The sequence below is a fragment of the Mustela erminea genome, chromosome 12 (assembly GCF_009829155.1).
Source record: "Mustela erminea isolate mMusErm1 chromosome 12, mMusErm1.Pri, whole genome shotgun sequence".
Lineage (NCBI taxonomy): Eukaryota > Metazoa > Chordata > Mammalia > Carnivora > Mustelidae > Mustela > Mustela erminea.
The window spans coordinates 12,242,786-12,263,472 of NC_045625.1; the positions used below are offsets into that span (position 1 = coordinate 12,242,786).

Consider the following 20,687-nt stretch of genomic DNA (forward strand, 5'->3'; position numbering starts at 1 on the left):
CATCCTGAGTCTCAGCTCCCTCATTTTTGAAACAGGGATCATACCACATACTTTATGCTCTTGGGCGAGGATAAATGAGAATTAAATGTGGAAAACTGACACACTGTAAGTGCCCTCCTCCCTAGAGACCCCTCCTCTCTGCCCTTGTATGCTTTGTAAGGGAGGAAATTGCTTTAACCAGATGGCGGGGATCGAAGAGTCTGTCCCCTGGTGTATATTTTAGGAGAGTGTATATTTTAGGAGAGCAGCCTGTGAAGGACAATGCCTGACCCACGTCAGGAAGTGGAGCACTAGTGATAGAAACTAGGCGATGACATGTTCCAGGGCAGCGGAAGGTCTCATGCTGCAACCCCCAGCATGTCGAGCTTGCAGCTAGGAGTGGGGCCACTCCAGTGTCACCTCTGCTTCTGGCAAAGGGATGAAAAGCAATACAGAGCAGGCAATTTGAAAAAAGAATTTTATTAGCTTCATGAGAAACAGCTGCCACGAGTCAAGACAAAGATGGTGACAGTTCTGGTGGCTTTCAACCAATGGCCTGGGAAAAGCCCACCTGTGCTCTTTATCTCCTTAGTCCAGGGTCTAAGTCAGGGTCCCAAGAAGAACACCCAGCCCTCTTGCCCCCTTGGTGCAGGTACAGATGTGGGCAATGGATTCTCATTAGATCATAGGTTCTCCTGCTTTGTGGATATCTCACTAAACAGGAATATGAATCAAATTAACATTCTAGGCATTCAGATCAAGACTGAGCTGGCCTACCAGCCTCTGTTCTGGAACAGCAAGGAGCAGCACAACATTCTGAACTGCCAATCAGAAAATCAACATTCTGGAGGGCCGCCCAGAATTCCAGAATGCAAAATAAGAATTCCCTACCTTTCTAGATGATTTCATCAGGAGCTCCACATTTTAGAATGCCTATGTCCCAAGTCAACCAGTAATGTGATATTCTAGGTTGTTAGCCAGGAACCCCATGTTCTGGCATGCCAAAGAAGAATCCCTCCTAACACTCTAAATGGTCCACTAGGAATTCAGCATTCTAGAATAACAACAAGACCACGATATTCCAGGTAATGGGTGAGAGACACAAAGTTCTAAAGGTCCACCTTGATACTCTCAATGACAAACCAAAGACCCAACATTTGAGACTATCAACCCCGGTCTCAGCATTCTGGGATGATGAACACAAAATCCATCCTCCAGCTGCTGCTCTGCCCCTTCAGAGCTCTGTGGATGGCCGCTCCACGCCAGGCCCATCATCCTGGTGGGGGTCAGGCACATGGAAGGAAACATAGGGACAAGTCTTGGTGTTGAGGCAGACCAGCTTCTTCAGTGTAGCTGTCTTGACCATATTGAAGCCCATCTCACCACCAAAGGTGCTCGGCTTCCAGTACTCTGGAGAGCAGATGGGATTCCCTAGGAGGCCCTTGAGGGAAAAGGGAGCCCCAATTTCTATCATACTCTCCCCAAAGATGGAGTTGGGATGGCACTTCTCCAGAAGCAGCCCTGGGTAGAACTCCAAGGCATCGATGTCTCCATACAGCTCCTCCAACTCCGCTGCAATCTCTGTCTCTCCTAAAAGAAGGGGAAGCTAGAGTCAGAGACATGGCACTGTTAAGGTCAATGTGGAGAGGGAAGCTTCTAGGCCTACCTTTTTCTGGGGAGAATATGGGACTTAAGGAGAACAATTGAATGATTGAGCACATGCCCTAACATCCGGCCTGGCTGAATGACCCTTCTCCAGGGCTGATCTAGGGAAGAAATGTGCTGCTAAAGAAGACACGGAGGGCCTGGATCAGCCACCAGACAGCATGTGACCTGAAGCAACTCATCTCTCTTCTCGGTGACCTGACTGCCTGGTGGTGACAACAGGGAGACACTATTCATCTTGCTTCACAGGCAGATTTCAAGAAGGAAAGCTGGTTCAAGTCCCTTCCTTCTGCTGGGACTCAGAGATATCATGTAACCTGTCCAAGCTCACAGAGAGATTTAGTTACAGCATCCTTTACCCCTCTGGACTGTCACGGGAGATTAAAGAGTGACCAAATTATGGGAAACTCACTTCCCGCTCAGTGAGACCCACATGTTGACAGACAGTGACCAAAGGGGACAGACACAGAGCTTCCCTACCCATTTCCTCCAACCCACCCTCTATAAGGCACTAGGACTCAGGTCACATTACACCCTGCTCAAACCCTTCCATGGTTTGCAACAAGGATTCCCAAACTCTTGGCTGCCCAACAGCTGGAATCTTCTTTGAAAAGAAAAGAAGATAGTATATATATTATACACAGACACCTACATGACTCTTGGGCACCATGCAGGCCTACAGAATCAGAACCTCAGGGGCAGAGATCTGGGATTTGCTATTTCTAATCAGTTTTCGAATGATTCTTAGGCAGCTGGTCCATAAGTATGTATTTAGGAACCACCAGGTAGAATAAAACCCAAATCCTTTCACATAGAATCCACAGTTGGGCCCCAAGTGCCCATCCCCCCCCCCACCCTCCCCACACAGAAGCACCTTGCTCCAGCTATACCCACCACTGTTCTCCCCAACAGGCTCATTCCTTATGACCTCTGTACCTTTGTACTTTCTGTTCTTCGTAGAATCCTTTCCCCCCTATTCTCCACCCAGAAAATCCCTATTTATCTCCTTCAAACCCAGCGGAGAAGTCACTTTCTTTCCCCAACCGGGTCATTTTCTCCCCTCACCGCCCTCATACCAGCCCCCCAAGCATGGCGCTTACACACCTCTCGTGACCCCCGTGGTCACAGCGCTGGGGAGGTATCACCACGCCACCTCCGGGAACAGCAGCTCACCTGTGAGCTCCTGGAAGGACGTGTAGGGCCTCATGCCAAACCTCTTGCGGTACTCATTGAAGGGCTGCAGCCGCAGCTCTCGGGATTCCTTGATGGCCTCCACAGCCACGTGCAGGACGTGGTGGTCTATGTTTCTGCCCCCGCCAATCTGCCAAGACATAAACATAGCTGCAGTCTGAGAGTAAGGCCACGCTGTGCTGGGGGAGGAGATCGGGTCTGTCCAGGCACAGACAGAACATGGCTGCGCCCAGCAGCCACCATGTTGGGGACCCAGCCCCAGCTCTGCTGCTGTCATGCCTTCTCAGGGACACCCCTGAGTCTTCACATTCTCATCATTAAAGTGGCAGTGGGCCAGGAAGACCTCTCCAGTGGCTCACCGGCCACACTGTTCCCCAACCCTTTGCATCTAGGTGAGAATACCAACATCCCGATACAGAAGGTTCTGCAACTATTGGGTACAGCAACTTGGATTCCATAAAAAAAGATGGCCAGCATGGCACCAGCCAGGAGCTCAAGCAAAGGGGAAGGGCATTCTGGCTCTGGAAGTGAAATTTGGAGGGATAGAAGGGCTTCTGAGGCAGCAAATGAGCAACAAAAGGATGGACGGATATTAGTTTTGGGGGCTGAAATTTTATGGCATTCTCCAAATCCATTCTTACCAAAGAATACAGATGCTTTATCTTTTAAGGGGGTCCTGCTAAAGAGTGTTTTGATGTTGGTTTTCATTCCCTATATCATAGTCAACAAAAATTTAGTAATTAAAAAGTGAACCACTATTTCTTGTGTTCCACAAGTAAGTGAAACCATATGATAATTGACTTTCTCTGCTTGACTTATTTCACTCAGCATAATCTCCTCCAGTCCCATCCATGTTGAGGCAAAAGTTGGGTATCCATTGTTTCTGATGGCTGAGTAATAATATTCTATTGTATATACGGGGCGAGCCTAGTGGTGGGTATCAAGGAGGGCACGTATTGCATGGAGCACTGGGTGTTGTACATTAACAATGAATCTTGGAACACTACATCAAAAACTAATGATGTATTTTATGGTGACTAACATAACACAATAAAGATTAAAAAAGAAAAGTGAACCACTATTAACCAACCACCATTAGGAAAGAGAACTTCAGAGCCAGATGGTAGGAACACACAGTATCACGTCACTCCATTCATTCCAGATAAAACCACTCCTGGCAACATAGGTGACTAAGACTCTTGGTTTTCCTTCCTTCTGCCAAGACTCCAGGGTGGGGAGCAGTCATAAACTAGCAGGGAAGGAGCTGAAATCTTGCCATGAAAACCATAGTGTATACGCACATAGCTTAAATAAACAGCTCTGCCATTTACAAGATGAGGGACCATTGTGGTTTGATTTTTGGGCCCCCCCAGAGATATGGTGAAGTCTTAACCCCCAGCACCTGTGAATGTGACCTCATTTGGCAAGAGATGTCATCAAGTGAAGATGAGACCATAGTTCCTTACGTGGATCCTGATCCAATAACTGGTGTCCTAATAGAGAAAATGAGACTCAGGGAGACTCCATAGTGGAGTGATGTGTCTAAGAGGATTGCCAGTAGCCAGCAGGAGCTAAGACAATGGCATGGAACAGCTGCTCACCAGGAGCCTTCGGAGAGAGCACAGCCCTGCCCACACCTATTCTAACCTCCAGGAAAGTGAAATAATAAAATAACTTCAGCTTGTGGTCCTTTGTTATGGCAGCCCTGGGAAACTAAGGCAGGGACCTTGGGCAAATTACTTGTTGCATCATATGCAAAAACTGCATATGAGGTAAGGTATGAGGGAAGGTATGCATATGAGGGAAGGTAAGAGCACCCACCTGATATTGTGGGGAATGGGCAAGATAGAGTATGCAAAGCAGTTAGCACAGTGTTGGTCCCACGACAACCCCCAAGATGGCAGCCATGTATGGCGATCATCAGGGGAGGCCCTGTTTTGTCACTTCTCATGCTCTCTTGAACATCCTGAGAGCCGACATATTTCTGTCGCCCTTCTGCCTTGGGCCAAGAACTACACTGGGGCTTTTCACACAGCGTAATGGCTGTTCCTTGAAAATGCCCATACAGTCCAACACAAATCTACCATCTCTGTTCATGTCTGTGTCCCCACGGAGAACAGAGGCCATAAACCAGCCAGCATCTGCCCACTGGTAGCAGCACATGCTAATTCCAGTCAAATTACCAGTGGCAAACCTAAATCCATGTGGTGCCACAGTGTCATGATAGTAGGGCTTGGGAACAAGGATCAGAGAGAAGCAGGGGTGAGGGGAGCTGAGACAGAGGAGACAGTGGCTTCGAAGCATGGGGGAGGGGAGATTTAGGAAGGAGCTGTTTAGAAATTCCAGGGAAAGGGCTCTTTTCATTTTCTAGGGTGGCCATAACAAAATATCACAGCCTGGGTGGCTTAAACAATGGAAATTTATTTCATCACAGTCTGGAAGCCAGAAGTCCAAGATCAAGGTGTCAGCAAAGGGGAGTTTCATTCTGAGATCTCTATCCTTGGCTCATTAGTGGCCCTCTTCTCCCTAAGTCTTCCCACTCTGCACATCTATACCCTAATCTCCTCTTATAAGGACACCAGTCATTGTAGGCGCCCACCCTCGGACCTCATTTAACTGTAATCACCTCTACAAAGGCCCTGTCTCCAAATATGTCATATTCTGAGGCACTGGTTGTTAAGACTTCAACACAGAGTAGGGGGTGGGGACAATTCAGTCCATAACAGAGGCCTGTAATTCAATAAAGACCTACTGTGTGAAGACACTTTCGCACGTATTACCAAACCCTGAATGTCGTCATGGTCCTCAAATTGCCATGGCCTCTGACCTCCAGGCCCTCGCCACGCTATCCCCTCCCCCAGAGCACGATCATCCCCAGTCATCGACACTACCGCTTTCCCTGGGAGAGCTCTATCCACCCTTTGGATCTCTGCTCAGACCTCACTTCCTTATCTACAGCTCTCAACTCTGGAACCCAAGCCTCCTCCCCAAGTACCCAGAGCCCCGATGGCTCTCTGGGCTGTGGCTCTCCATGTGCCCTCATAATTCTGATAACATCAGAAAAGCACCTGGCCCAGCGCCTGACACAGAGCAAGTGCTCCCATGATGTTCGCTGTAGTAGGACTACAGTTCCTCCCCAGGGTGTCAGTGCCAAAGGGACAAGGACCCAAGAACCACGTCGGATCTTGCTCGACACTCTATCCCCCAGCACCTGGTACAGAGGAATGGAGAAAAGAACAAGAGGAGTAAAGGAACAGACGAAGGAACGTCAGAGGTTACCAGCCCCACGGAACGGAGAAGAACACTGGGATTGGGTCCAGGTGTGTCCCCTCCCCACGCCCACCTGCCCTCCCCACACTCTCCGCAGAGGCTCACCCGGCCAGCGCTCTGGCGAGAGAAGGCGTCCACCAGGGCCTCGACCCCATAGTCCACGAGCATGGAGGTGTTGAACAGGAACTGCTCGTAGCTGTACTCCTGGGGGCCCACCTGGAAGGAGTCGGGCATGAGCGGGTGCCAGTGGTAGAGCTGGTTGAACTCCATGGCGATGCGGTTGCGGTACTGGAACTGGGAGCTGAACAGCAGTTCCGGGTCAAACTTCAGCCGCAGGAAATAGCCACTCAACTGTTGCACGTACTCCTCAATCACAATCTTGATGGTCTCCCCTGGCGGGGAGGATTGGGACACGTGTCAGGGAAGCACAGGGACCGGGCCACCGTATATTCTTACATATCAGAATTCTCAGGAATAGCTTTTCCCCTGCCCTCCCGGTAACCAGCTACAGCACAAAGAGCCAGGGAAGAAACAGACCAACATTCCGTAACAGAATGAAAACGGGTTATCTAGTGAGGAAAAGAAACTGGTGATTTCAGCCAATTAGCTCTGAGACGAACTGACTTCTGGCAAATTGATCTGGAGCCATGAGACTTGCCATCAGCAAGGTCCAGAGCCTGGCGTCACCATTTCCAGCCACCGCCCCCCACCCCCCCCAAGCCTGGGCTGTGTCACCTCATCTGTCTGAACCTCACCTTCCTGCTCTGTACAATGTGTGTGACGACACTACGGTTGGGGCCGTTGGGAAGAGTGGACAGCAGCTGCTTGGCCCAGGGCCCGGCATAATTGGGAGTATGACCACATGCAAGCGGAAAGGAGGAGTGCTAAGTGTAGGCGTGTGGACCCCTCTCCAGCTCAGGAAGGAGCTCCCAGCACAGCCAGGGCCTGTCTCAAATCTCCCTCTGCTGAGCAGCCTTGGAGAGTTCACTGAACCTCTCTGAATCTTAATTTTCAGAACAAGGGCAATCGTATCTGATTAGTAAGGTTGTTGGGGAGAATTAGCCAAAGCCCTGGATATACAGGTTCATCCCCTTTGGCCACAGTTTCCACTCCAGGCTATATGCTGGACAGTCTCCAGCCACAGCCTTGCCCTCTCTGGTCAAAGTCTCCGAAATGCTGGGGCTTCAGAACCAGCCCCTTCTCCTTCCTCAGGCTGTTCCTATCTCTGATGCCTGGCTCGTCCAGGCTCTAGTGAATCAGGCAATATAATTGGGACCAGCCATGCCCAGTGATACCCAGAGGCAGGGGAAAGGGATCACTGGTGACTCAGAATGAACACGGTCTGGCCAGGAGTGTCAGAGACCAAGCTCCCAGGCAGGAAACCATCTGACATTTTAGGCTGCAGACTCGCCCCCGTAGGGGACACAAAAATATCCTGTCCCTGAGTCACCCAGAAGCTCCAAACTTTGAGAAGACAGACACAGGCAGGGCAGAAACATAAGACTTCCTGAAGGTGGACCGGCTGGAGTCTGACATGCACAAGCTGGGGATGTCGCTGTGTGCCCCTGGGCCAGGAGACGGGGAAACAGAGTGGGGTGCCTGATCAACTCTGCGGCAAGTCACTCCGCTAATGATGAACCATCACGGCCACCCATTCTCCGAAGGCCTCCTACATGCTCAGTGCTTGTCAGATCCCAACAAATCCTTACAACCTTCATTATACCTAATATCCAGATTCGGAAACTGAGGCTCACACAGCAGAAGGGGCCTGGTCAAGATCTAATAGCTAGAAAAGCAGAGGAGCCTGGGTCCTAATCCCAGCTCTCTCTCCTCCCCAGTCCCTCAGCACCTGCTCTTCGGGACAGAGGGCATGACCTTCCAGGACAGGCCTGGGCTCGAGTCCTCACCGATGAGGATGAGGCGGGCCGTCTGGAAGAGTTGCTCATCAGGCCAGGTGGGGTGCTCGGCCTTCAGCAGGTCACACACGCGGTTGTGTTCACGCAGCCAGATCGTGGCATAGAGCATGAGCCCGGGAAGCAGCCCAAACACCTCCTGGCCCACAGCCATCTGGCTCTGGGGCGGAATGCCCCGTGGGTAGTGCATCAGCACAGGCGCCTCCTCCACCGATGGCGGGTACATCTCTCCGTCCAGCACCTGCGGGACGGGGCCACCTGACAACCTGCAGACAGGGTGCGTGTGCAGGCGACCTGCACCTGCCGCTGGCACCCTACCTACTTACAGCTCCCAGAACACCCAGAGCAACTGCCCAGCCTCCCTAACCAAGATGGTCTGATTCTGATTCTAGTTCCTAAGTCTTTCTTAGGATGTTAGGACGGGTCCCTTTCCCTCGATCCCACTGCCCCCACGCACGTCTCACCCACCTTCCCCTCCATGCTGACCCCTCTCGGCAGTGGCTCCCTCTGTGGACCCTTGCCCCCAGGCAGTCCAGTCCCAGGACCGCAGCCAGAGGAATCCTTTCAAAAGCCCAAAGTTAGTCTCGTGCCCTGGCTTTAAACCCTTCTAAGTCCTCTCTCTGCTCTTGGCTGAAATCCTAAACATGCCCCACAGGTGTTGTCCACCCTCACCAGCATTTATTCAGGGGCCACGCTCCTGAATGGGAAGAGCTCCTGCTCTTCTCCAACTCTGGGCACTGCCCGCCTGGAAACCCCTCTCCCCCCTCCTGGCCTCCTGAACTCCGCCCCATCCTTCCTTCCCGCTGCTCTTGCTTTATCTGACCTTCCGACTGCCCCAATCTCTGATCACTCTCGTGGCTTCTCCCTAGTGGGTGAGAAGTCTCCAAATATGGCAGCTTTTTCATTTGGGAAAGGGGGGGGAACAACATGCCAAGAACCGTTCTTTGCCTTAAAGGTTCAGCTGTGCCCTTTTTGCTCGGGCTTTGCATTGTTTAGATTTGTGTGGCCCAATATGGTCTCCGTTAGTCACGCAGAGCTGCTGAGCCCTAGAAAGGTGCTGGTGTGCGTGAAGACCTTAATCTGCAACTTTACTTAATGTAGATTTCAGTCTTTAAAACCCGAGCCTTCAGCAGCTGGAAAAGCGTCAAGTGTGCTCAGAACAACCTGGGCACATGAATCTACTTTTCAGCTGTAACTTTATGAAATCCACAGATCGGATATCTCCGATGAAGAGTTGGAAACTTTTTCAACTGAAATGTGCTGTGACTATAAAATATAGGTCAGATTTTGAAGATCTAGCATGAAAAAAAAAGTGAGATTATTGTATTAATGATTCCTGTATTGATTCCACATTGAAATGATCATCTTCTGGCTATACATGGGGTTAAATAAAATATATTACTGAAATCAATTTCACCTGTTTCTTTTTACCTTTTTTAATGTGGTCACCAGAGAAATTTTAATGACCTATGTTGTTCCCATTGTGTTTCTAGTGCTAGCGCAGACAGAAGCTGGCACCCTGGTGTTTGGGTGAGGCTCCTGATGGGCCTGAAGGTCAGGGCCCATTAACTGTCATGGTCACTGCTCAGACACCTGCGCCAGGCGCATGATAGTATCCAAATGATATTGTGGGAAAATTCAGTGTATATCTGCAGAGGGCAATGGTCCCTCTCCTACCAAGGCCCAAATTTACCTCCCAGGATAACATGAGAGGTCATGTCTTCTCCTGCCTGGCACCTTCTTCCAGGGTTCACACGTCCACCAGCTGCTGCAACTGGCCCTCCTAGGCCACCACTCAGGGCCCCCAACAGCCCCTGCCAGGGAAGACCACAGGAGGCCTCCCCCACCACCCGTCCACAAGCCCAGCGCTACCTGGTACTTGAGTTTCCCATCCTTAAAGAGCCGCAGCTGATACTGACGTTCAAGGTTGTCCCCATAAATGTGGCCAAGATCTACCTGAGGAGAGAAAGAGAGTCCGCTCAGATCACCAGGTGCTACCTCAGCAGCAATGACCTGCACATGCTAAGTTAGGTCCAGAGAGGTCCTGAGCCCCTCCTAGGTACTCACCCCATGGCCCAAGGCCTTGGTGAAGCCAGGACCCATCTTGCCAGAAGTTTTGAAGAACTGATGGGTGAAGTGTTGTGCAAAGAAGGCGAACATGAGGTTGGTGCCTTGGGGGTCAGGTATGAACTTCCTCCTGAGCAAGAAGCGACGGCCCAGGAGCTGGGCATCTGGCAACTCCTTCTTCCCTGGTTGGGGAGGTGGGAAGGGGCAGTAGTTGCCTCCTGCCTCAATCTCCCCACCCCAGGGCCTTCTGGGCTTACCGGACCAAACCGGTCTACACAGGAATCCCAGAACAGCCTTCCCTCCTACCAGATGGCCCCTTGCACCTTCTCTACCAAAAGACCCTAGAAGTATTTACAGGTGAAACAGCATGATATTAGGAATTGGCTTCAAAATACTCCATAAAAAGTAAGAGGGGTAGATGAAATAAGATAGGCAAATTATGGGTATGTGTAGAAGAGAGGGAAACATCTCAACTTCCGTGCGTGTTTGCAACTTTGAAAAAGTTAACCAAAAAGAAAGGAGAAAGAAAAGTAAGTAAACCAAGAAGGAAGGAATGAACAGAGGAAGGGAGGGAGGAAGGAAGGAACAAACTTGGACTCCCTGGCCCTTGAGTAAGGTAGCCTATGTTTGAAACCGGGTAGCCACCTGCTGACTGTGTGAACATGGAGAATTCATTTCATGTCTCTGAGCTTCGAAGTCTTCATCTGTAAAATAGGGCAAATGATACCTATTTTATGTAGTATTTTGAGGAGTGCATGAGATAGTGTGAACATGACTGAGAACTGATGAGATAGGGTCTTATAAATCAAAGATCAGTGAACTTCCAAACTTTTTCTGTAAAAAGCCAGAGAGTCAATATTTTAGGCCTTGCCAGCATATGATCTCTGTTCCCTTCTACCCTGCTTTGCTGTTTTACCAGGAAAACAGTCCTAGATGAGACCTAAACAAATGAGTGTACGAAGTTCTAATAAAACTTTATTCATGAAACAGGGAGTGGACTGGACTTGGGCTGCGGGCTGGAGTTCGCCAGCCTATTTTAAAAGATGCCAGTCTTTCTGTCTGGGGTAGAAACAACAGGTCATCTTGAAGCAGGTGTTTATCATCATGAGGATATGTATTAAGAGCCTTCCTTGAGGGGCGCCTGGCTGGTTCAGTGGGTTAAAGCTTCTGCCTTTGGCTCAGGTCATGATCTCATGGTCCTGGAATCAAGTCCCGCATCCAGCTCTCTGCTCAGAAGGGAGCCTGCTTCCTCCTCTCTCTCTCTCTGCCTGCCTCTGCCTATTTGTGATCTCTCTCTCTGTCAAATAAATAAATAATATCTTTAAAAAAAAAAAAAAAAGAGCCTTCCTTGGGGTGCCTGGCTGGCTCAGTCAGCTAAGCATCTGCCTTTGGCTCAGGTCATGATCTTGAGGTCCTGGGATGGAGCCCCATGTCGGGCTCCCTGCTGAGTAGGGAGTCTGCTTCTCCCTCTCTCTCTATCCCTCCCCCACCACTTATGCTCACTGTCATTCACACTTTCTCTCTCAAATAAGTAAATAAAATTTTCTATTTTTAGATTTTATTTATTATTATATTATATATATAATATTATATAATATATAATATTATATATATTTTATTTATTTATTTATTTATTTATTTATTGACAGAGAGACACAGTGAGAGAGGGAACACAAGCAGGGGGAGTGGGAGAGGGAGAAGCAGGCTTCCCGCTGAATAGGGAGCCCAGTGCAGGGTTCAATTCCAGGAGGCTGGGATCATGACTTGAGCCAAAGGCAGTCGCTTAACGACTGAGTCACTCAGGCACCACAATAAATAAAATCTTTTAAAAAAACAACAAAAAAAGGCTTCCTTCCTTAATTTTGGCAATGTCAGATGAGTCAGTACGCAATGGTCACAAGGAAAGGAATAATTGAATTTATGTGTTTTGGTAAAGACATCCTTTCATAATACCTCAAGTGAGGCCCAATGTTGAAGGTTCAAGATCAAAAGAACCTCTCCAGACTGAGATGGCTGACTGCTTTCCTCTGGCAGGCAAGGAGATCAAGCACCCAGAGGAAACTCACCAGAGGGTAAGTTGGAGGGAGTGGTCTGCACCATATAATCTGGAATCACTCAGATTGACAGTGAGCAAGGACTGGTTCCTGCAAAGTGCGGCAGAGTCCAGAAACTCTGCAAGACCCAGCTATCTGGTAGGTATAGTCGGTAAACATACGAGTGCAAACCACCAGAAGAGTGCCTCTGAGACCCAACGAAGGACTTCAGTACATATGCCAGGTTCTGCACCAGCAAAAATGTGCAACCACAGGGCTGCGGGGGACAGGTGTTCAACAGCGACACCATGTGGCAGGAAGCGATGGCAGTGGCGGACCCATGCCTCTCTTGTCCCCTCTATACTTGAAGCAGATTTCGTGCCTCTGAACTGAGTTAAACCCCTGGGTTTTGGGGCGATCAAGATGGTGTAGGAAGAAGGACTTAATAGGAAGGACTTCTGACAATGAGACCAAGTGGGCTCTTAGGCAACTAAAGGAAAAACCTCTGACTTTATGTGTAAGCTACACTGGTGAAGCAGGGCAAGAGATTTACATCAGTAAAGAACCAAACAGGGAGTTAGCACCCAACAATTGGCACATTATTCCTTCCTTCCTCACCCCCATTCTGGCAGGATCCCACTGATTCAGGAGACAAGTTTCAAGCAAAGAAGCACCCTGGAAATACAGAAGCCGTAGTCTGACTGTGCTCTGACTTTCTAGATGACATCAGCAAGAGTCTCCACCACCCTTTCCTGTCCTCATTCCCCAGCCCTGTCCTTGTCTGTGGTTCTGGATAAGTCATATGTCTTGCCTTGGTCCACCCATCTGGGAAATGGGTCAATAATTGGTCTTCCACCCGTTTTTTTCCCAAAAAGAACAGAGCCTCTCCCGTGACCCCTAGACCCAGCCTCTAACCCCGTCTCCATTACCTTTGGTCCCCATGGGCGTGGGGCAGTCTTGGGGCACAGAGGGCAGTACACGCGTGTAATAGCTCACATTGGAGAAGGACTCCCAGCTGATGTAGTCATGCGCTATGTTGTAGGTGGGGGGGCTGGGGATAAGGTTGGAACGCGCTGCAGAGGGCGAAAACAGTGGTGACAAGGGGATTCCTATCTCCAGTTCTCCCCCCCCTTCCCTGCCTCGTCTTGAGTTGGGCTTGTTGAATTTGGCATCATAGTCTCCCCACCCACTGTCCTTATCGAACACTAAGAATTCCAAGTGCTGGCAGGACTTCCTGCTCCCCAGATCTGGGGGGCTCTGCTCTCCGCCCACCTGTGAGTACCAGGCGCATGAGTGTATCACGGATGAAGGTGGCATTGATGAACTCCCAGAACCAGCGCCCGTGCGTCAGCAGGAAGTGGAGGAAAGAGGGGCTGGGTCGCAGCAAATTCCGGAGCCAGGTCCACAGCTCGGCTGCAGGGGCAGTGGGAACCACTCAGGCGGGGCCTCCTGGCAGGACCAGAAGGAGCCGGGGTGGAAGAGAGGAACTGGAGACAAGGCCAACATGGAAGCGGGCAGAACATACAGGGCAGGGCAAAGATGGAAGCTCGGGGGAGATGACACAGCAGAGCCAGAAGCAGATGTGAGGGCAGAGCCTGGACACAAGGTGGGCCGGGAGGGAGAGCTCTGCTGTGGCTGGGTCAGGGGGAGGGTCAGAAGTCAAAGTCAGGCGAGTAAGGAGGACCGAGCGTAGGCTGGAGGTGAGGGCAGAAATAGGGGGGGTCTCCAGATAAGCCCAGGGGAGCAAGGGGGGCCAGGATAAGAGTGGGGGCAGAAGGCCCGGCTCACGGATGGTGCAGTTGGGGCCAGAATAGCCCGTGCGGGTGCAGTCACACTGGTAGCGGTCAAGGCCGAAGCGGACGCAGATCCCCTGGTGCTGGCATGGGTAGTAACAACAGGGGTTCACTGCAGGGGAGAAGGAGAGATCAGAAACCATGCTAGAGCTACCCCCAAGCCCCGTCCTGCCCCTGATGGGGAAGTGTGGGGCCACAAGTCACAGCTCTGTCCTAACTCACTCAGGGGCCCTCTCTGGACTTCAGGGCTCACCTCGGGGTCCTCTCTGTTCCAGTTATGCACAGGAGGCCCTGGCCCTACCCTGTTTGGGCCCTGCTCTAGTCTCCAGAGGGAAGTTTGGGCCCCCAGGGGAGGTCCCCCCTCCTCCATGCCACCATCAGAGTTGGGCAGGGAAAGAGTCCAGACCCCAACCGGGACACCAGAGGTTAGCAAACAGCCAACAAGATGCTGCAACCACAGGCTTCTAGAGCGCTCACTTCCGGTCATGTCAGAGCCCAGCACCAAGGGCAGGGTTTGTGGAGTTCAGAAAAGAGATAAGGAAGGCTGGGTTCTCTCACACCAGCCCCTAAGCTCAAGGTACCTGGACACTAGGAGGAGGACGGGGTCACCCACCTTTCCTCTATTTTTGCAGAAGTGAGGGAAGAGCAGGAATCTTTATGCCCACTTGCAGATACGGAAACTGAGGCCAGACAAGCAGAACCCCACACAGGTCACCCAGCAAGTCCCACTAGACCAATTTCCCTTCACTTCCTCCCCACCGCCCCCTGACTGGACACTCCAGAGCAAGGAAAGTAGTTTCCCAGATCCCCACAGACAGAGTATGGGTTTGAGGGGAGTCCCAGATGCCTCAGACCCTGTTCCTGATAAGCCCAGCCTTGGCCCATGTCAGAGTGGATTCTGGGCTCTAGGATCTGGAAGAAGGTCAGGGACCAAGGAAACAGGAGAGCTAGGGTTGGAAAAATCTCCTGAGGAGGTGTGTGGAGTTCTGGCATCAGCCCTCCTGCCTCCTGGAGAAATCCCCACCAGTAAGTCCCTCTTGGTGTCTAAACAGGTCCTGCTGACCACAGTCCCTTTGCTCAAACCTTCCCTGCTTGTGTGATTCTTCAACAGTGGAGTTAGAGACTTCTCAGAGCTCATTTGGTGTTCATTACAGCTCAGTGAGGGAAACTGAGGCATGGGGGGAGGTGAAGGCTTGACCAAGGACACAGAGCAGAGAAGGGTCTCCTGCAGACCCAAGTCCCCTGGATCCTGGCAGGACCTGATTCCCTGGCCTCACACAGAAAACACCAGACTCCCTTGAGCAAACGCATTCCCTCATCTAAACTCAGAACCAATATTACAGGGAACTCCTAGTCTTTGTACAACTGATTACCGGGGACCAAAGGGTAGCAACAGGCAGCAGAAGGGTGCTGTGACAGAGGGCATGACCCCGGGCAGAGACTGACAGCCACACCCCACGCCCCCCACCCCATACACCCAGGAGTGCCAGAGAGTAAGAAGAGAATCACACAAATCATGCAAATAGTTTTGCTTAAGCCCCGGCCACTCCCCAGGGCCCCACAATGGCATCTCTGTGGAGCCCTCAGAGGGTTGTAGGGTTGCAGGAGGAAAGGGCCGACGGGAAGAGGGCTGGACAGAATGGCCTTATCAAGCTGACACAGGCAGACCCAACAGACTCGGCCTCCCCTCCCACAGCCACAGGTCCAGAAACGCCAAGGGAGGGGGAGTGGATAATCGCCCCAGCTGGCTCAGGGCTCTGGAACTCTCCTCACTGACTCCTCCTGCCCTGGACGCTCTGCCCACCTGCTTACTTCACCTGCCCAGGAGGCCCCAGAGCCCCCTGCTGCCTGGCTCCCAACCCTGGCACAGGAGGCACTCTGTCACAGACGGATCCGTCCTACCACTAAGCAGGCACGAGGCTAAAAGCCCAGCCCTTCTCTTGGGTGTTTCCCCCTTCCTGATTCCAGCGGGGCTCTGCCAAGGTCCTCAAGAGGTGTGGCCCATTCCCGGGCTTCAAAGCCATAAGATCTTCCATCCCTCGCCCAGACCACTGCTCTTCCCTAACAAACCCCTCCTGGGCCATCTGACCCTCCCAGTGAGCTCACACCTTGCTCACGCCTTGCTTGGCTCCTCCAGAAAACCTCCCCTGAATGTCCTTTGCCCAGTTCCACGCTCCCACTCACCACCAGGAGGCCCCGGGGAGAGGGGGCCATACCTCCCCCAGTTCCTCCTCCCGCACCTTCCCAGCCCTGGTGGCTGGCTCTGAGGGCTAGCCTGGAGCCTTCCCGCTTCCTGCCCTAGAGCTCTGCCCGGGGCTCCTGCCCACATCCCTCTCTGGCCATGAGAGGCTGTGTCAGATGGAGGCTCCTCCCTCCCAGACCTGCTGTCCAGCTTTCCCTCCCTCCTCCTCCTCCATGATCTTTCCATAAACACCAGCTGCCCGGAGCTGGAAAGACTCTCCCCAGTGAGGACAATGGCTGCCACCAGGGTCCCAGGGTGTCCAGGTGGGCAAAGAGGAGCCTGAGTGCCTCTTGCCCGGGGTGAGCCTGACCACACTGGGCCATCACAGTTGCCAGGAAATCCGGGGCTCTAGCAACCACTCCACAGCCTTTCATCCCCACTGCCTCCCCCCCCGCCGCCCCCCTACCCCCACCCCCCTCATCTGCCCAGTGCTCCCAGGAGGATGGAGGAGACTCCCTGGGGCACGAAGGAGGAATGTGAGGTTCACTCACAAGAGACCAGCCCCAAGCCCCCCAGCTTTGAAGTTGCAGAACCAAGGCCTGGACTCCCTTCTCTTTCCCTCTCTTCTTGCCCCGGAGGTTCTCAGGCCCGGATCTGGGGAAGGGATGACGTTTGCCATCCCCCGGCGCAATGAGAGCTCTGGAACTCCTCACACAGAAAAGCTTCCCTTCATGTGTGCTTTTCATGTGTGCTCTCATGCCAGCTCAGTGGTGGGCTCAGCGGAGGGCGCCCTGTGTAATAAACGATCCAGAAAGAGAACGGGGGAGACAGAGGCTCCAAATCCACCGAGGTCCCAGCACAGGGCCAGGGGCCAAGTGGGTGCTGGGGAAATGGATCAAGAGAGTGGCTGCCCTTTACTGGTTGTCTGTCTTTGGGCAAGTCCCGTCCACTCCCTGGGCCTCATTTTGCCTAAGTATCCCAGAAAGGGGATGGAGCAGGCAGGCTCTAAGATGCCTCCTTTCCTGCCTCCCCTTCTTCGCTACTCTGGGTCAAGCATACCGGTCTCCACATATCTCCATTATTGGCATCACCATGAGTGCCCCACCCTGCTCTCACTGAATCCTCAAGGCACCCCACAGGCAGAGTTAGCTGACCACTCATCCTGCCCATATTCCCACAGATGAGGACTATCTAGTACTGCCTGGTTCCAGAACTTTCTGAGGATTCAAGCAAGGAAACGTCGTCCCCCCCCCCCCCCCCGCCCAGGAGTTAGGGCTCTGGGCACCGTGGGGGAACACTATGTCCTTCAAGATGCAGAGGCCCCGGGTAGCAAGAGGCTCAGCTAAAATTCCCTAAGAATAATATTTAGAGAAGCTCAGGCACTTGGCAGCCAAAGAGAGGGAAAAAAAAAAAAAAAAAGACCCTGACTAGTCAGGCCTGCGCCCCAGCCCCTACACCCAGCTGGGTCGGCAGGGAGAGGCCAGCCGCCCCCACACCAGGCCCCAAGAGCTGGGCTCACAGCTGGAAGAGGCTGCGGGAGAGGAAGCCCTGTCCGGGCCCTCAGACCCAGCTGGGGCTGCAGATACGAGGGCAGCGGGCTGCAGGGAGGCCTGGAAGAGCCCAGGGTCCGCCACCGTGTGCCAGGGCTAACTGCCTCATGTCCCTCTTGCTGGCACAGAGCTCTGATTGCCAGGTCGTGCCATCTCCTTAGCCCAGGAGAGAACACTAAGCCAAGTCCAGGTGCTGGGTGAACTTGAGCACTGAGACGCCCCTGGCACGGCCCTGCCCTCCCAGCCAGACTCACTCTCCTCCCCCCATGAGAAGCAGAAGCGATGTCTTCCCCTGCCTCCTGCCCCCAGGGGAGTCTGCAGCCCTCATCTCCCGGGGGTCAGCCTCGGCTGTACCTCTGAGGGCACGCACAGGCTCTGGCTTTCCGGGCAGAGGCCCAGGCCTCATGGACCTCAGCTCACGGACTGGCAGGACAAGTAGAGGCCCTGCACCCAGTTCACCACCGCTCTTCCCCTGGCCCTTGCAGCAGCCCTCCTGAAAGGCTGCCTGGCCTCTGGTCTCAGCCCCAAGTCACCCGTCCGACCCACTTACCCTTGGGCCCGAGTCCTGGCTCCTCACCCACATTCAAAGGCCCTCACCAGCCAGCACCTGCCTCTTGTCCTACTGCTCACTATGCTCCCATCTGCCTCCCCAGGTCCCAGCTTTATTTAGGTTTTAGCTCTGCCATTGCGTCCATCAGAAAGCCCTTACGGAGTCTCAGAGTAAAGCCTCATGGTAAAGTCCCTCTTGCCACCACTCACCACCTCCTTCAGGGTCCAGGGCAGATATCAGCACATCCAGGAAGCCCCCCTGGGTTCCTCACACTGGATAGGTACCTGCTCTCTCCCCCAAGCCTCACACACCCCTGTGTGTCCCTCAGTCATGGCCCTGACCCCCTCGGAGGACAGTCTGTTGGCCTTTCGAACTCCCCGGGAGATGGTGGGCCCCTCCCAGCTCCCTGCCTCCAGCTCCAGCCAAAATCTTAAATCAAGCCCTTGGGAATGTTTGTGAAGTGAAAAGAATAATTCCATTTAAACATTTATGATATAAAGATAAGTCAAAAAGACAAAAACAAAACGGCACAGACCTTGCTGGGCTTGCTGGGCATTTGACGACACAGAGGAAGACAGGTGGGTCAGGCCTTTGTACCCTGGGGGGTGGGGGGAGTGGGCGAGGTTGGGGGGCTGGATGGGGCCCCAGAGGAAGTGGTATGCCAATCTAGGGGCTGACAGTCCAGCCACTGGGGCAGCCTGATCAGCCCCTGGCTCTGCTGCTGGGGGTCTCAAATACCTGGGCTCTCTCCCCTCTGGGCCTCAGCTCTCCCTTCTGTAGAATGGGTCAGACACATCTCCCTGGCGGGACTGCTGGAACCACCACAAAGTGGAGGTCCATAACTGGGCTTTGTAAACTGAAAAGTGCGGCCACACGAGCCCTCTTTGTCTTCTTCCCACTTACTGGGCCTTTGCTCCTACGCAAACTCGGGAGTACCCTCCACCCTCTTCCTGGCCTCCCCAAATGCTACCCACTCCAACGCTTTCCGCTAGGAAACCTGGTCTGATCCACAGTCCACGCAGACCTCTTCTCTCCTCTCCTCTGAGCCCCAAATCCCTACCGCATCAGGAGAGAAAGCTCAGACCCCTCTTTCCACCCCCACCCCGTCCTCTCTTGCCCCCATTTCACAGATGGGAATAGAGACCCAGAGGGGGACGGCTCATACAGCTAGGTGGTGGAGGAAGCTGCGTCCAGGTCTTACACACCTGCATGCGTGCGTGCGCGCGCGCGCACACACACACACACACATACACACACCAGCCCTAAGCTGGGGGAGAGAGGCTGGCTGAGATGGAGCTGAATTCCCTCACCAGGAACCTGGTACATGCATGGTGAGGGGCAGGAGAGGTGGACTTTTACAGGATCTGACTTTCCCCATCATCTTCTGGGTGATGAAACCAGGGTCCACCCAGGGAAGTGGCACAGGGGAGTGGGGGGGGGGGCACTCTGTGGAAAGACCTTGCAAAGTACCTAGAGTAAGACAGATTCAAGTTCAAACCCTTAGCCCACCATCTGCTGTAGGAGCTAGAGAAAATAATGGTGCCTCCCTGAGCCTAAATGACCTGTCTGTCCTAGGGGGACCTCATAGCAGAGGATTTAAACCTCAGGGAAGCAACCCAGATCTGTAAATGTATTTCCACCTCCATTCTTTGCCAGAAGAGCTGGTGTACCCAGGACCCTCACCAAGAGAGGTCTTCTCCCTTGGGGCTGAGAATCTCCATGGAGCCCCAGAAAGTTAGAGGCTGGAGAGAGAGAACTTGCCAGCGGGCTTTCCTCCTGGTGCCTGCTGCTTCCTGGGAAAGAGGCCCTCCGACCCCGCAGAAAACAGCTGGGTTGTTGGGGCGGGGGTTGGACAGCTAGGGGCCCAGAACAGGTGAGGGGGCTGGAGAGGGGCTGTCCCTTCTCACGCCGGGCAAGAGATCCCAGTCTGCCCTTTCCCCTCAAAAAACTCCTGTAGCGCCCTAGCCAAAGCCACACACCAGGGCGCCGGAGTGTGTGTGGGGGGGTCGTATTCAGAGAGCCCCTCTCCTACCGGCCCCCTCAGCGCCCTCCCCCATCCCAGGCACCAAGAGCAGAAAGGGGAAGCTGGGCCGGCCCCAGGGGAGAACAGGGGGAGGGGCCAGGCAAAGGCGCAGGACAGGGGGCTTCCCCGGGGGAGCCAGGAGAGAGCCGCCTACCCGGCGTCTGGGGGTCCACGGGCAGGACCTGGGGCGGCGGCAGCAGCAGCAGCAGCAGCAGCAGCAGGAGCAGCGGGAACCGGAGCAGGCGACTCCTCCCTGCAGAGTGAGAGAGGTTAGGGCTGAGCCTTGCATTCGAAGCTCCACCAGGAAGCAAAGAGGATTCCCGGGGGCCTCAGGGTCCGACTCACGGCTCATAGTTTGAGGAGGCTGATGCGTGTGGGATGCGGACGGCCGGCTCCTGGGGTGCGTCTCTGCCCGGGAGCTCTGGCCCGTCCCGCCCCCCACCCCATTCCCTGGCTCCACCTCTCCAGCCC

General features: G+C 53.2%; 1 protein-coding gene across 2 annotated transcripts; it reads right to left on the bottom strand.

The window, feature by feature from the left end:
• Positions 1-447: 447 nt before the first annotated feature.
• PTGS1 (prostaglandin-endoperoxide synthase 1) lies at positions 448-20,687 on the bottom strand. Of its 2 annotated transcripts, XM_032307786.1 has the most exons (12): positions 20,562-20,687; positions 20,371-20,469; positions 18,729-18,791; positions 13,907-14,023; positions 13,391-13,531; positions 13,048-13,191; positions 10,086-10,267; positions 9,891-9,974; positions 8,013-8,259; positions 6,211-6,497; positions 2,818-2,965; positions 448-1,569 (listed from the first exon to the last, which is right to left on the bottom strand). In XM_032307786.1, exons 1-12 carry the CDS (start codon positions 20,566-20,568, stop codon positions 1,214-1,216), a joined length of 1,875 nt encoding a protein of 624 aa, XP_032163677.1. In that variant the 5' UTR covers positions 20,569-20,687; the 3' UTR covers positions 448-1,213. The 2 variants fall into 2 exon arrangements, with proteins under 2 accessions (XP_032163677.1, XP_032163678.1); XM_032307787.1 differs by lacking the exon at positions 18,729-18,791 and having other exon boundaries at positions 20,562-20,684.